This window comes from Bombus vosnesenskii, unplaced genomic scaffold (assembly GCF_011952255.1).
Source record: "Bombus vosnesenskii isolate JDL3184/JDL3185 unplaced genomic scaffold, Bvos_JDL3184-5_v1.1 scf7180000013352, whole genome shotgun sequence".
In the NCBI taxonomy this organism is placed as follows: domain Eukaryota; kingdom Metazoa; phylum Arthropoda; class Insecta; order Hymenoptera; family Apidae; genus Bombus; species Bombus vosnesenskii.
This window is the reverse complement of record NW_022882988.1, coordinates 4,422,986-4,436,814: the sequence shown is the minus strand read 5'-3', so window position 1 is coordinate 4,436,814 and position 13,829 is coordinate 4,422,986. Positions and strand designations below refer to the sequence as shown.

The 13,829-nt window shown below is 33.9% G+C and overlaps 2 protein-coding genes across 10 annotated transcripts; both read left to right on the top strand.

Annotated features, from left to right (window-relative positions):
• The first annotated feature begins 934 nt into the window (after positions 1–934).
• LOC117236901 lies at positions 935–2,716 on the top strand. The gene is made up of 3 exons (XM_033500303.1): positions 935–954; positions 1,619–1,973; positions 2,622–2,716. The coding sequence occupies exons 1-3, from the start codon at positions 952–954 to the stop codon at positions 2,705–2,707; spliced, it is 444 nt and encodes a 147-aa protein (XP_033356194.1). The 5' UTR covers positions 935–951; the 3' UTR covers positions 2,708–2,716.
• Positions 2,717–3,274: 558 nt separating this feature from the next.
• LOC117236897 (probable phospholipid-transporting ATPase IA) lies at positions 3,275–13,797 on the top strand. 9 transcript variants are annotated; one of them, XM_033500295.1, is made up of 23 exons: positions 3,275–3,505; positions 3,854–3,969; positions 4,810–4,973; positions 5,246–5,484; positions 5,568–5,666; positions 5,736–5,846; positions 5,934–6,181; positions 6,256–6,536; positions 6,610–6,904; positions 6,983–7,212; positions 7,290–7,666; positions 7,745–7,882; positions 7,951–8,103; positions 8,178–8,375; positions 8,452–8,551; positions 8,622–8,866; positions 8,966–9,091; positions 9,172–9,312; positions 9,399–9,517; positions 9,590–9,724; positions 9,792–9,896; positions 12,192–12,289; positions 12,849–12,994. In XM_033500295.1, exons 3-23 carry the CDS (start codon positions 4,892–4,894, stop codon positions 12,992–12,994), a joined length of 3,666 nt encoding a protein of 1,221 aa, XP_033356186.1. In that variant the 5' UTR covers positions 3,275–3,505; positions 3,854–3,969; positions 4,810–4,891. The 9 variants fall into 9 exon arrangements, with proteins under 9 accessions (XP_033356186.1, XP_033356184.1, XP_033356181.1 ...); XM_033500293.1 differs by having other exon boundaries at positions 4,779–4,973; XM_033500290.1 differs by having other exon boundaries at positions 4,572–4,973.
• Positions 13,798–13,829: the final 32 nt, after the last annotated feature.

Here is a 13,829-nt window from a genome sequence, read left to right as displayed (position 1 = left end):
GGTATGAGCACAAGCTGGATCTATTTCCGTCGTGAATTTGTTCTTAGAGCTGTTTCGAATATTCTACTCTGTCGCAGGAGAATTGCGATACCTGTTGTACAACTCGTCTGGCCAGAGAACCACGTTTACTACTGAATCTTGAATCCCGACGTTGAACAAGCAAGCGTGACGAAACTGAAACTCTGACATAGAGATTCGTTACACGGACGACGAAGAATCCCATGTTATAATTTTTCTTTGCTGCTAGAAGCGCATATCGCGTTAGTACGTTCGTAGTGTGGCATCGAAGTGCCTTGCTAAAGTAGATAAGAAACGAATAATACCGATAAGTTGTCAATACCATTTCTGGTTATATTCGTTCCAATGAAGATAAAGAAAAATAAATTATTTTTGTAAGCCTACGTCAGTAGGAGCCTGATAAAATATAATCAAAGTTTCGACGGCCGAAAACCATAAAACGGGTCGAAGGACAGCCGCCAGAAATCCGCCTTGGCCTACTCGATTGAAAATCGTGAGTACATAACTGCACGCTAATGTCTGGACCTTCTGCTAAAAAGCTCTTCATAAATAATACATCGGGTGTATGAATTGATTTAGAGAATAATCGTGTCATTGAAAACGATACGTGACCAACAGTAAGGATTCGTGTAAGCACAAATTCAACGCAAACTTCTACGAACATTCCTCTTCGTGTTATCTGGTTTCATTGTATAACTAAGTAGAAGTATTCTTGCAATATATCTACTGCCTGTCTGTCTTCGTCCGATGTGATGTTCGTTTCTTCTAGTGAGTTTTTACATCGAGCTCTAATAGATTCACATTGTAACCACGTATGTAACCCATACAAACGCGATGAATTATCATCGTATAACCGTAAATTGTCGCAAAGTGCTCGTGTCGTGAACTGTGCCTCGTGCACACCCAGAACATCAATATTTGCCTTTGTTTTTAATGGTATCGTTGAATCCACAGACTTACCATTTTTACAACATCCACAAAGTACTTCCAAACAATGATCAAACTTAGTTCTTGTTACGTTCTGAATTATTTTATGTTGTTCGTACATGTATTCTTATTTAGACGAATTATTACAATATGTATCTCTACAATATGTATGTCTTTACATTGTATATTCTTAACATCGGCATTACATCATCGCAAATTGTGTTCGTCGAAAGACGATCGTATTTTACCGCTTGATCGTAATCTTCACCTACGCCTCGTTTTATTTTCAAAATAGATATGTTTGTGTAGCTTTAAGTATCTGTCCGCCTTATTATTACATACCAAAGACAAGAAAATGCATTATCGAATCGGGATACGAATCATGATAATTTGATCTGAGATAATTTAATATATATATAGATAATACTTATCATATTGAAAATATGGTTGGCGTTTGTTGATTCACAAATTCTACAATATACTCGGTTAGATAAAAATCAAAATTTAAATAAAGCATAAAATCATACCATAAAAATTCGAATCCCGATTCTCCTACTGACTTAATAACTGTTTCGATAGACGAGTCATCTAAATGTCTAACACACTTTTCTCCTTAAGCTAAATACTAAAGATAGCCAACATTAGCTACATTAATAAATTCGATCTGATTTAGGCCCCGCTGCGTTCAATGCAACCAACTGCCAGGGGGAGCCCCCAGGTTCCCAGTCCTGGCTTGTTACGTCCATTTACACCTCCGGATCTTTCTTCTATACCTCATATGGACGCTACACCCCCACAAAACAGCGGTGTTCGTAACAGTTCCTCATCCGTGAGCGGTCAAACCAACGATGGTGCCCAGCAACAATCCGGCCCATATATCATCGGTAGTCCCATCGATCTCGGCAACATCGATAACGTCGACAATATTGGCCTACGTATAGATTCCCTGACGACTGGGATTGAGAGCCGAAGGACACGTGAACACATCGAACTGCAGGAAGCTGGAGTGCACGAAAGAAGTTCCGAAGGTAAAACATGTCCACAGGCTGTTATTTCCTGCAATTGGCGACTGGAAAGATTTTCTGTTATTAGTAGACTGCGGATCTAGTTTATGCATTTATGGAAAATTTAAAAGTACGAACATCTGCAGAATATATGTAAGACGAAGAAATATACAAAATATCAAAAGTAGAGCAGACGTTATGGCATTTAATAGATGAAACACAGCTCTATTCAGATTCTATTCTTTTAATCGTGATAAAAAAATGACTTTACAAAAAATATCCAGAGTCTAGTTATTCACAATACTATGAATATAAATACGCTATAAATAAGCTCGTAATATGATAGCTAGCCACAAAGTCGTATTGTTCTTTGTGGTCGTAAAGATACATGCCAAAAGGATATATGTTGATAGGATTTCTAGCCGCAAGTTCAAATCTCTAGTATTGAATGGCAGTAAATATTTGGTAGCGAAATTAAATTTTAAGTTTTTGAAGTAGAATTTATTCGGTGTTTAGATCCTACATATTGTAGAATATTCACGCTGAATAATTCTTGTCGTTCCTATCGTTTAATTCGAAATACATTCTGAAATATTATAAAAAGTGAAAAATCTAATAAGAGTTTCCCGTTCCCTTTGTATTTTATATCGTAATATTGTTCCATTAAAATAGCGCGAACGGATTGTCCAATAAAGTATAACATCAGTAGCGCGGAGCTACCTTCAGTCCACCCCAGCGGAAATGTCCTTGGCCTATAGTCTCGGAGCGTTGTATATTGACGCAACTTTACCGTACGTACATGCCTACGTATTCATGGAAAATACTGGTGGAGTGAAGCTCGGTGCTGATGCCAACTTGTTGCCGGTAGCAAGCGCATGCGTTTTCAGGGTAACACGTGTACAGGGCTGTCACATTTTGTGGACACCCCCTTGTCAGTAGTGTACTAAACCACTTGAGAGCCTGTGTCTCTAAGCCATCTAAATATCCAACGTTTTAAGCCAACATTTTCGATCTTATACGTTCAAAGTATCAACGTATTCATCTATTATATTATTTTCATATTGAAAATCATCCTATTTGTTTCCTTTAGTTCTAGTAGTATTTTTTATCCATCGTTATTTATTTTTTAATTTTAGTATGAATAAGAATACAATTAAATGTTGATGATCGTAAATGAAGTCGTACTAGTAACATAAATTGCACGTATAAATTACCTAACTATTGGCAATCTAATGGGCCGGATATACATACCTTGGTAAAGAAGTCGCTGATGACCAGTGCCACCTACGAACTAGAATCAGTGTCTCCCGAGCAAATTTGCAGGCGTGACATGGTTACGCGAACTCGCGACTCGAGAATTTTTGCAAGAAGTACTGCGGGTTTTAGAGAACAGTTAAATGTGGATTAATTCGTAGGATCGCGTTGCACGTACATTCGTATTTCCGTTGTATCGGTAGGGGTGTGGCGACAGGCGCGAAGCTTCTTCCGCCACGATGACGCAGATATGTAGTTTGTTTAACCGATCGTTATTTCGAGCAGAAAGGTGTTCGACAGGTGTACGTTCCATTTCATAGGAAGTTTTATTATAGGAAGACGTGCGTAGATCTTCACAGAATGTTGGCTATCTATATTGTTTTCTTTCATGGATTAAGCAAGTTCCATGTCGGCTGAATAAAATGTCAAAATCGTATATCAGTTTTGATCGTTATTTTCTAATCAGTAACGAATAATATAATCACAGAGAACACGTTTAATTTGTATTCTTTAAATTCAGTGCCTATTGATGTTTCTTATTCCTCCATTGTCATCGATTGTATTCAATTTAGTAGCCTCGCAATAAGCTGTCTTTTTTCATTTGCAACTTTAATCACATTCAACTACTTGTTACACAACTGTTTTGGTAGTGATGACGTACGAATGGATAATATTTCGCCGGAAGTAATTATTACATGATGGGTGTTGAGAAACTATGGGATATACGAGCTCAAATATTTTGCGTGCACGCGTGTCGTGGAATAATGTATGTACACTATCAAAGAATAATCATTTAACACCCACGTATCGAGTTTGATACTATACAGTTTTTGTTTTGCGTAATACGATCTAGATGCAGCAGATACGGCTAATATGTGTATATTCGGTATTCACAATGTATATACACAAGTGATAATACTCATATCAAGACGTTCACAGTATTGGTATAACCGGCTGTCCTTGAAATGAGATTTTGACAAATTTTATTTAAATTATAAAATAGATTCGAAAAATGTATATATTTTATATGCAAAGTTGTTTAAAATTCAATAATATAAATTCAGTAATATAAAATTCAGTAAAATATAGTAAATATTTGTTAGTAATACGATGATTTTGTATTATTTTTTTACGAACTATAATTTTACAAATCATTAACATTTTGTTTCACAATTTTATAGTATATATAGATAATATAAGTACATATAGTTATACGTATAGAATTTTTAAAAAATTATCAACATACACGAGTTAAGTTGGAGATTTAATGATCATTAAAATGTTAGTAACATTGAAATGAATTCTTCTTAGGCAATGTAGCTTCTTATTGACCGCGATAAAAGAGTTTCTTACGGAATTCCTTTTTAGATATGCAGCTATAACCTCCAAGATGATAATAGAGTCCCGAACTACGTCATTTTCTTCTTAAATAACATAGTGAAATCACTGAGTTTGCTCTCGTATCTAGACACGTCTGAATTCGTGTATTATCATTTATTTTTCGATATAATTGAACGAAAAGAGATGTGAAACGTTACTGATTTTAAATCGTTTGATATTATATCATTAATACAGCATCAAAGACATTAGATTGTGTTTGTAATAGTGTTGTCTTGTCGCGCGATAAATATGGATCGGTGTGGCAAAGAGAAGTGATGTGAAAGACATTTCATTTAACAACCAGTAACATGGAAATAGCTCGTACGAAAGTAATACAATGGTTCAACGAACTCAGATCCCGGTTTCATCTTTATTTGTATGCTCAAAATCGTAAGTCAACATATTCAGAAAAAATATAAGTAGTTGATTGCAATCAAACACGCGATCATTATAGTTAGATAAGAAATACCTTCAAAGTTATGTTATAAAACGAAAAAAACGAATTAATAAATAGCATAATATGTATTATTAAGTAATATCGTATTACTGATTAATTCTTTCATATGTAACGATCGTAACTTATTTAGTTTATTATAGTTTTGAAGCAAATGTTTCGATAAGAGAAAACATAGTAATATAAAATGATATATATTTTATCGTAGTTGGTCCCATAAGGGCGGAAAATGGTGCATCCCAAGGTGACGATCAACGGTCTTCGTATCAACATGATAGCAGTGAAGAAAGGGTGGTTTTCATAAATGCTCCCCAGCAGCCAGCGAAATACAACAACAATCGCATTAGTACCGCGAAGTACTCACTCCTTTCGTTTATACCTATGTTTCTTTTCGAACAATTTCGTCGATATAGTAATTGCTTCTTCCTATTCATCGCCCTCATGCAGGTAATCATTAAACAAATCTTACGTACGTAAACAAACGTTTATATGGTACTTTTTATTACACATTATCTTGTTTTTAATTTTAGCAAATACCGGATGTATCACCTACAGGTCGATACACAACTTTGGTTCCATTAATTTTTATTCTTAGTGTATCTGCATTAAAGGAGATAGTCGAAGATATTGTAAGTATCCCTAATCATAAATTAATTTTTATTATCCAATATAAAACATTATAATATCGTTACTTACAGAAAAGGCACAGAGCAGATGATGAAATAAATATGCGTGAAGTGGAGGTTTTGAGGGATGGCCACTGGCAATGGATACAATGGAGAAATATTGCCGTTGGTGATGTGGTTAAGGTTGCATCCTATTTTTCTCAAGCTGGATGTGGTAATGATTTATAATTAATATATTCCTGCTAGAATCGCTTTCTTTAATATGCATAGGTTCACAACAACAAGTTCTTCCCTGCTGATTTGATTTTATTATCATCATCGGAGCCACAGGGTATGTCTTTCATAGAGACTGCCAATTTGGATGGAGAAACAAATTTGAAGATACGACAGGCCCATCCTGACACTGCCAGTCTCTTAGATACTGTTGAATTAATGAATTTTCGTGCAAATATTCAATGTGAACCACCAAACAGACAATTGTATGAGTTTAATGGAGTATTGCGAGAAACAAATAAACAGTATGGTTGTTTCTTACAAAAATTTGAGAGGTGTTGTGAAGTTGTATGTAAGAAATGTATATTTTACTTTTTAGACCTGTAGCTTTGGGACCTGATCAAGTATTGCCTCGTGGTGCAATGCTAAGAAACACACGGTGGGTGTTTGGTGTAGTAATTTACACAGGCCATGATACAAAACTTATGCAAAACAATACTACAACTGCACCCTTAAAAAGGTCTACCTTGGATCGACTGACCAATACACAAATACTCATGTTATTCTTTATACTTCTTTTGTTGTGTCTATTATCTGCAATATTTAATGTTCTTTGGACCAGAGCTAATAGTTATGGATTGTGGTATTTAGGTTTACAAGGTGAGAAATTGGCTTATTTTCTCAACTTTCTCAAAGCTGATCACAAAACTAAATAATTGTTTATTTATTTCAGAGGAAATGACTAAAAATTTTGCTTTTAATCTCTTAACATTTATGATTTTATTTAACAATTTAATACCCATTTCGTTGCAAGTCACGTTGGAAGTAGTGAGATTTATTCAAGCCACATTCATTAATATGGATATCGAAATGTACCATGCAGAAACAGATACACCAGCAATGGCACGTACAAGCAATCTTAATGAAGAACTTGGTATAGTTAATTATGTCTTTACTGATAAAACTGGAACTCTTACGAGAAATGTAATGGAGTTTAAACGATGTTCAGTTGGTGGCAAATTATATGAGTAAGCGTTTTAAGTAATTTCATTTATTATCTTTTATCTTATTTACTTGTTTTTAAGTAAAAAAAAATTTGTTTACAGTTTGCCAAATCCAAATATAAATGGCAATGAAGTCGCTACTAGTATTAATAGTGAGCTAATTAGAGATATTGTTGAAGGAAGATCAGTACAAGATTCTTCTCGCCCTGTTGATAAAAAGGCTGCAAACCATGAAAAAGTGGTACATGAATTTATGATTATGCTCTCAGTGTGTCATACTGTTATTCCTGAAAAAATTGATGAAACTGTAATTTATCATGCTGCATCTCCAGGTAATGTATTTATATTAATGTATCTATATCCTTAAACGCTATTCATAGTTTAATTTTATACACGATTATCTAAATAGATGAAAGAGCGTTAGTAGATGGAGCTCGTAAATTTAATTACGTATTCGATACTAGAACGCCCGCTTATGTGGAAATAATAGCTCTGGGTGAAAGACTTCGTTATGAAATATTAAATGTAATAGAATTTACTTCTGCTAGAAAAAGGATGTCCGTAATTGTCAAAACACCAGACGGGAAAATCAAACTTTTTTGTAAAGGAGCTGATTCCGTTATTTACGAAAGATTATGTCCAGCTCCCTTAGATAATAATGACCTTGAACAGAGTAGTTTGGACGATTTCCGAGACGTAACTTTGGAACATTTGGAGGCATTTGCATCCGAAGGTCTAAGAACGCTTTGTTTTGCCGTTGCAGATATACCTGATAATTTCTACCAGGTGAGTACCATTTATTGTTAATTCAATTACATCTTGTTCATTTTGAATAAAATTGTGACATCAACCGTTTTTTAATAGTGGTGGCGTGAAACTTATCATAATGCGACAATTAGTTTAGGAAATCGTGAAAGTATGATCGAAAATGCTGCGAACCTTATTGAAACAAAATTAAGATTATTAGGGGCAACTGCTATTGAAGATCAATTACAAGATCAGGTATGTGTGTAGTTTGTTTTCCGATATATGTTTCCAGAAATGAATGATGGGAATTCATAATGTCGTAGGTACCAGAAACAATACAAGCTCTTTTACAAGCTGATATTAATGTATGGGTATTAACTGGAGATAAACAAGAAACTGCCATAAATATTGGCTATTCTTGTAAATTGATTACACATGGGATGCCATTATATATAATTAATGAATCATCTTTAGATGTAAGAAAAGATTGAGAGCACTATATTTTCTAATTTTCTTAGAAAAGAGTTTTAAAATCAATATCTAATTACAGAAAACAAGGGAAGTTATAATACAGCGGTGTCTTGATTTTGGAATCGATCTAAAGTGTCAAAATGATGTAGCTCTTATTATAGATGGAAATACCTTAGATTTTGCATTATCCTGTGATATTAGAATGGATTTTCTAGATTTATGTTCATCTTGCAAAGTTGTTATTTGTTGCAGAGTTTCGCCAATGCAGAAAGCCGAGGTGACCATGTTGTGAACTTATTTTATTTTTATTTGATATTTCTTAACAACAGTAATAACGTAATAAAGTTTTTCAGGTAGTTGATTTGATAACAAGTAACAAAAAGGTTGTAACACTTGCTATTGGAGATGGCGCAAATGATGTAGCTATGATCCAGAAAGCACATATCGGCGTTGGTAAGTTACCTATTCGTTGACTTCGTGACAAACAAGAAAGATGTATATTACTAATTTTTATCATTTCTAGGAATTTCCGGGGTTGAAGGTCTTCAAGCAGCTTGTGCTTCTGATTATTCTATTGCGCAATTTCGTTTTTTAAAACGTTTGTTATTTGTTCATGGTTCATGGAATTACAGTAGAATGTGTAAATTAATATTGTACTCATTCTACAAAAATATTTGTCTGTATGTTATCGAACTGTGGTTTGCCATTTACTCCGGCTGGTCCGGACAAATCCTTTTTGAGCGATGGTCAATTGGTCTTTACAATGTTGTAAGTTATAGGCTCATATTGTGCTATCATATAATTACTAGAATATATAATTATTGTATATTACATGTTACAATATACAAGGTACACTATTTACATTAGGTATTTACAGCAGCTCCTCCACTAGCTATGGGTCTGTTTGATAAAGTATGTTCCGCGGAAACTCATTTATCTCATCCAGGATTATATGCTACAAAAAATACTGGAGAATCGTCGTTTAATTTTAAGGTATTGTATTCTTTGTATAGTATTAGTCATATTTGACATTATGTTAACAATTTTGTACAATTTCGACATTGCTTACATAGGTATTTTGGATGTGGATTGCAAATGCTTTAATACATTCATCTCTTCTTTATTGGTTATCACTGCTGGCTCTAAAAGAAGGTGTGATATGGGCAAACGGCCGAGATGGTGGATACATTGTTTTAGGAAATTTTGTATACACTGTATGTTTCAATTTAATAATTGTTTTATTGTGCTATCAAAATGAAATCAGTTCTTTATAAAAAGAATATATTTTATTTTTTTATAGTATGTAGTTGTAACAGTATGTGGAAAAGCAGGGTTAATAATAAATTCTTGGACGTGGGTCACTCATTTGGCAACATGGGGATCTATTATGCTCTGGTTTTTGTTTATTCTTATATATAGGTAAGTTACGCAATATATCTGTATTTTATTTACATCAAAAAATGGTGAAGTCATTTATTAATTCAATTACAGTAATTTTTGGCCTGTTTTAAACGTGGGTGCAGTGATGTTGGGCAACGATAGAATGCTGTTTTCTTCACCTGTATTCTGGCTGGGTTTGGTACTTATACCAGCAGCGGTGCTACTTGTGGATGTAACAGTTAAGGCGTAAGTATATATCCAATAATTATCACAATATGTTAATTACACGTATTTGAAGTATGTCCTGTTACAGAGTAAAGAATACAATTTGGAAGTCCGTAACTGCGGCAGCTAGAGAAAATGAGATTCGAAAATCAGACCCCGGGGATATATTCAACAGTCATGACTACAGAAGCTCGTAAGTTATTTTTATATCTTTTTAATGTACATTATAGAAATTCAGAATTATTATAGCGACTCAGAATTGAAAAAACGTCACGAAACAAAGGCATATGCTTTTAGTAATTCATTTTGGTAACTTATCAATAATATTTTTTCGTATGGGGTTAAAAATTCACATACATTTAGATACATAGCAGTATATGTACCTTGCATGAAAAATTGGTAGAGTAACAAAAACAAAATTACTTATTAATGTTCAATATGCATGGCTTATTGAATGTAACATTTTAACAAACCACGTTCACACTAGAATAACATTCATTTTTATACGATGACAATTCCTATATAACTTTCAGAACTAACAAATCACTTAGAGATGCATGCATATAGCGGTATACAGTATTAATCTTGTTACAAATGGTGTTTACAATTTGTTTTCATAATAGTACTTTTTTTTTCCAAGGGCCGAACAACTTTCCGATGTTTTACTATATTAGGATTTCTTTATAACAATTATATTTTTAACATTCAATTGTCTCAATTGAGTAGAAAAATGAAAATTGCAACAGGAGATCGAAGTCATATTCGAGGAGGCGATGGTTAATTCGATGTTGGACCTCGATTTGGTCGCCACGAAGGCGAAATAAGATCAAAGTCTTCCCGATTGCACGCGCAGCGCGTGATCTGTGGTTCATTCATCATACAGGGCATGTTTCAAGTGCACCATTCCGTATTCCATGTTCCTAAAGATTTTCTACAAATTCCCGTCCACTGTAAGATCAGTAAGCATCCTCATATTTTTTATACACCTTACCTATTCCTACCTAGTATCGTCTACCGTCTAATACTGTACGTGTTTACTTTTTTTTTTATTGTATTAAACATTATACGTACTAGAGACTACTTACTATGAATTTGTTCTTTAATACAAATGTAGTATAAAGTCTATTACATATCTGCATATAAATAAGATTGATAATGTTTTCTTTACTTTCTACCTAGTAGAAATAGAATCATTCTGTATACTTATGCAATATGGTATAGGAGCGAAAAGAAAGCTAAAGCATTTCATTAATTGTATCTCTGTTTGCTCGTATGGTTAATTGTCATCTTCATCTGTATTTAATTTCATACTTTATTCTGTATTAATATTACAATTTTTCGAATTTATTTCGAGCGATTTACAGTATAGATTGGTGATTATACTTCGTACGCGTATATAGTAGCATCGAAGACCAAAGCTTTTTCGAAGTATCGTAGCATACGAACGTAGAGAAACTTTAGTTATTTATTTCTTTTTATTTTATTTTCAATCGTTTAGCACTTGGATACTAGTTGGGTTCGCAAGAATAAAGTCGCATTAAAATAATATGCAATAAAAGATATTGTAAGTAATACGGGCAAGTGGTTGTTTCGAAAGTAAACTAATTCTGGTAGTAATCTAGTTTGGCAAATCACTTGAAAAAACCCATCGGTATGAAGCAAGTACTCTGTTTGTTAATGCGGTTTTCTGGTATGTTTTATTCGCGGTATCCCGTGAAGGCCTGTGCATGCCATCGCCGAGCTCGCGAGGTGTAAGTACCCCCAGTAGTATGTATGTAACTCGTAGTGTTCCTGTAATTCTACACTTTCAGGCGAAAGCACTGCTGATTAACCAAACTGCATGATCGTTCAACGGTTCACTTGCAAGGGCACCGCGGTATGAATAATATTAGCACGTGTATCACAGTCACATTTTTAATACAACTTTAACATTCTTTCTGTATCGAAACATGTAAGGATAGAAATTGAAATAGATCATATTGGAAATTAGTTGGATGGAAATTAGTAGAATATATAGATACAAATCACGATCTTAGTAAATACTTTTTTATTTTATTACTATTTCAATTAGCTTCATTTACAGTGTTTATTCGAATTTTCAAATTCCTAAGGGTATATATATGTGTTAATATGTGTATTAATTAGTATGAACTTTTCCATTAATATATTAAAATTAATTTTTATTAATATAATATTACAAAGGATACGATTTGTATCCAAGTTGTAATAAAAAGCATCAAGGAATATTTAAACAGAATTCTTAAAAATAATAGAGCATCGATTAGAAGAATTATGAACAGAAAGATCTAATAGTATTTCTAGCACCGCATGAATCAGTTTAGATAAGTAACTATTAGGTAGCCGGTGAAGAGAAGGCTACACGCGAGACATATCATTATTGTGGGGAAAGAATTTGAAGTGTAAGGATGAGGACGACCAATAGATAAACGAGTGTTTCTAAAACAATTTTGAATGCACGGCTTTCCAGATTGACGGAGACGGCACGGCTATTGAAAAACGTAAAAAGTGTTTTCACCAGGCGATCAAACGCCGCCTCCAGAGTTAATACCGATGTGGAACTATCACGTAAGTTGTTTTATCTAACGACGACCTGCAATCAAGAAAAGCAGAAATAAAAGAAAAACAAGGACAGTCAGAACGATGGTCCTTTTGTACAAATTCTTTGTCTTCTAAGCTCGCCGTTTGTAGTATTTTCTTTACTCGTTACTAACAAATATATTTACTTAAGAGCACACGCTTTGTTATTCACGACTTTTGCCTATTTAATATAAAAAAATTTTTTTTCGAAATAAGCAATCTTCCACAATATTTGCACCTAGATACGTTTTAACAATGTATATGCGCTGTGTTATTATTAAGCTACAAGCTGCACTAACAACATTATTCTGACAAAACTTGTACTTTCACTAACCTTTAATTGTTAGAGTAACTCGTACTTGTCTCGAGTACTCTCGTTGTCTTACGTAACGATGTCTTAACTTGTAGTTTAAGAATCTCTCTAAAATCGTAAAAAGACGATAGAACTTATCCTGCAAGACTGTAAACTAACATCGATTATAAATAAGTCTAACATTTTCCTGTAGATAGTGCATGTGTGTTAATTAATTTAATGTTGTAATAACAGAGATTAATAGGCTACGATCTTTGTTGTTGCACATGCTGCGCGATGCAGATGGATTTGCATTCTCTCAAGAGGAAGGAGGCTCGGTGACACAGACGGACGTAATCAGAGCTTACGATACAAATCTTCCGAAACCTGGCGGCATGTGATCTTAATTCTTCTAGCTAGAGAAACCACACAGATGTATATTCTATAGGTACTTTTTTCGATTAACGAAATCAAAAATGAAAAAAAAAAAAAGAAAAGAAAAAAGAAGAAAGTGAAGAAAAATGGAGTTTTTCTGGGAATTTGGTACTCGCCAAGCCCTACGTAACGCCCGTCTATTGTGTTTCACAACTGATTCGACATTTCGCTTGTTCTTTCCTTGCAAAAGGGAGATGTTACGATTTTTGATGACGGGCCTTGTAACTAATAGTATTAGAAAGACTATCAAACGATAATTCTAAAAAGATGTATCCCCTGTTTTCTTAAATTATTAAGATTGTGTACGATTAAGAAAGAAAGAAAGACAAAGAGAAACCCTATCGGTGTCCTACGCCCTACGTAATTGTTTTTGATACCCTCTGAGATTTACTATATCTATTATATACCTCAAATCTCGTCTTGTAAGATCTCGTACTTCTTATAATCATCGTTTTTGTCTTGTGCATTTAAATGCGGTGCATTTCTAAACTCATTTTACGCTAGATCTAAATCTTAAGAGAACCATTACGCACTCTGAATGTATATTCCGTTTTCGTAGTTCAACGGGAACGTAGTTTTTTCGTGGAATTTGATGAATTTAAGAAACGAATAATTATTGTATATAGAAAGAAAGATTTGTTTATGCGACTGGCGATACGTAAGGCGATACAGAGAGTTTGAATTTCGATTGCGAACATAAGCAAAACGTATATTCTAAATATGTACTGTCAAAACAAAAAGTATATGAATAAGAAAGTATTCGAGGAATTATCCTTCGAAACGTTTATCGTGTAAAAGGAC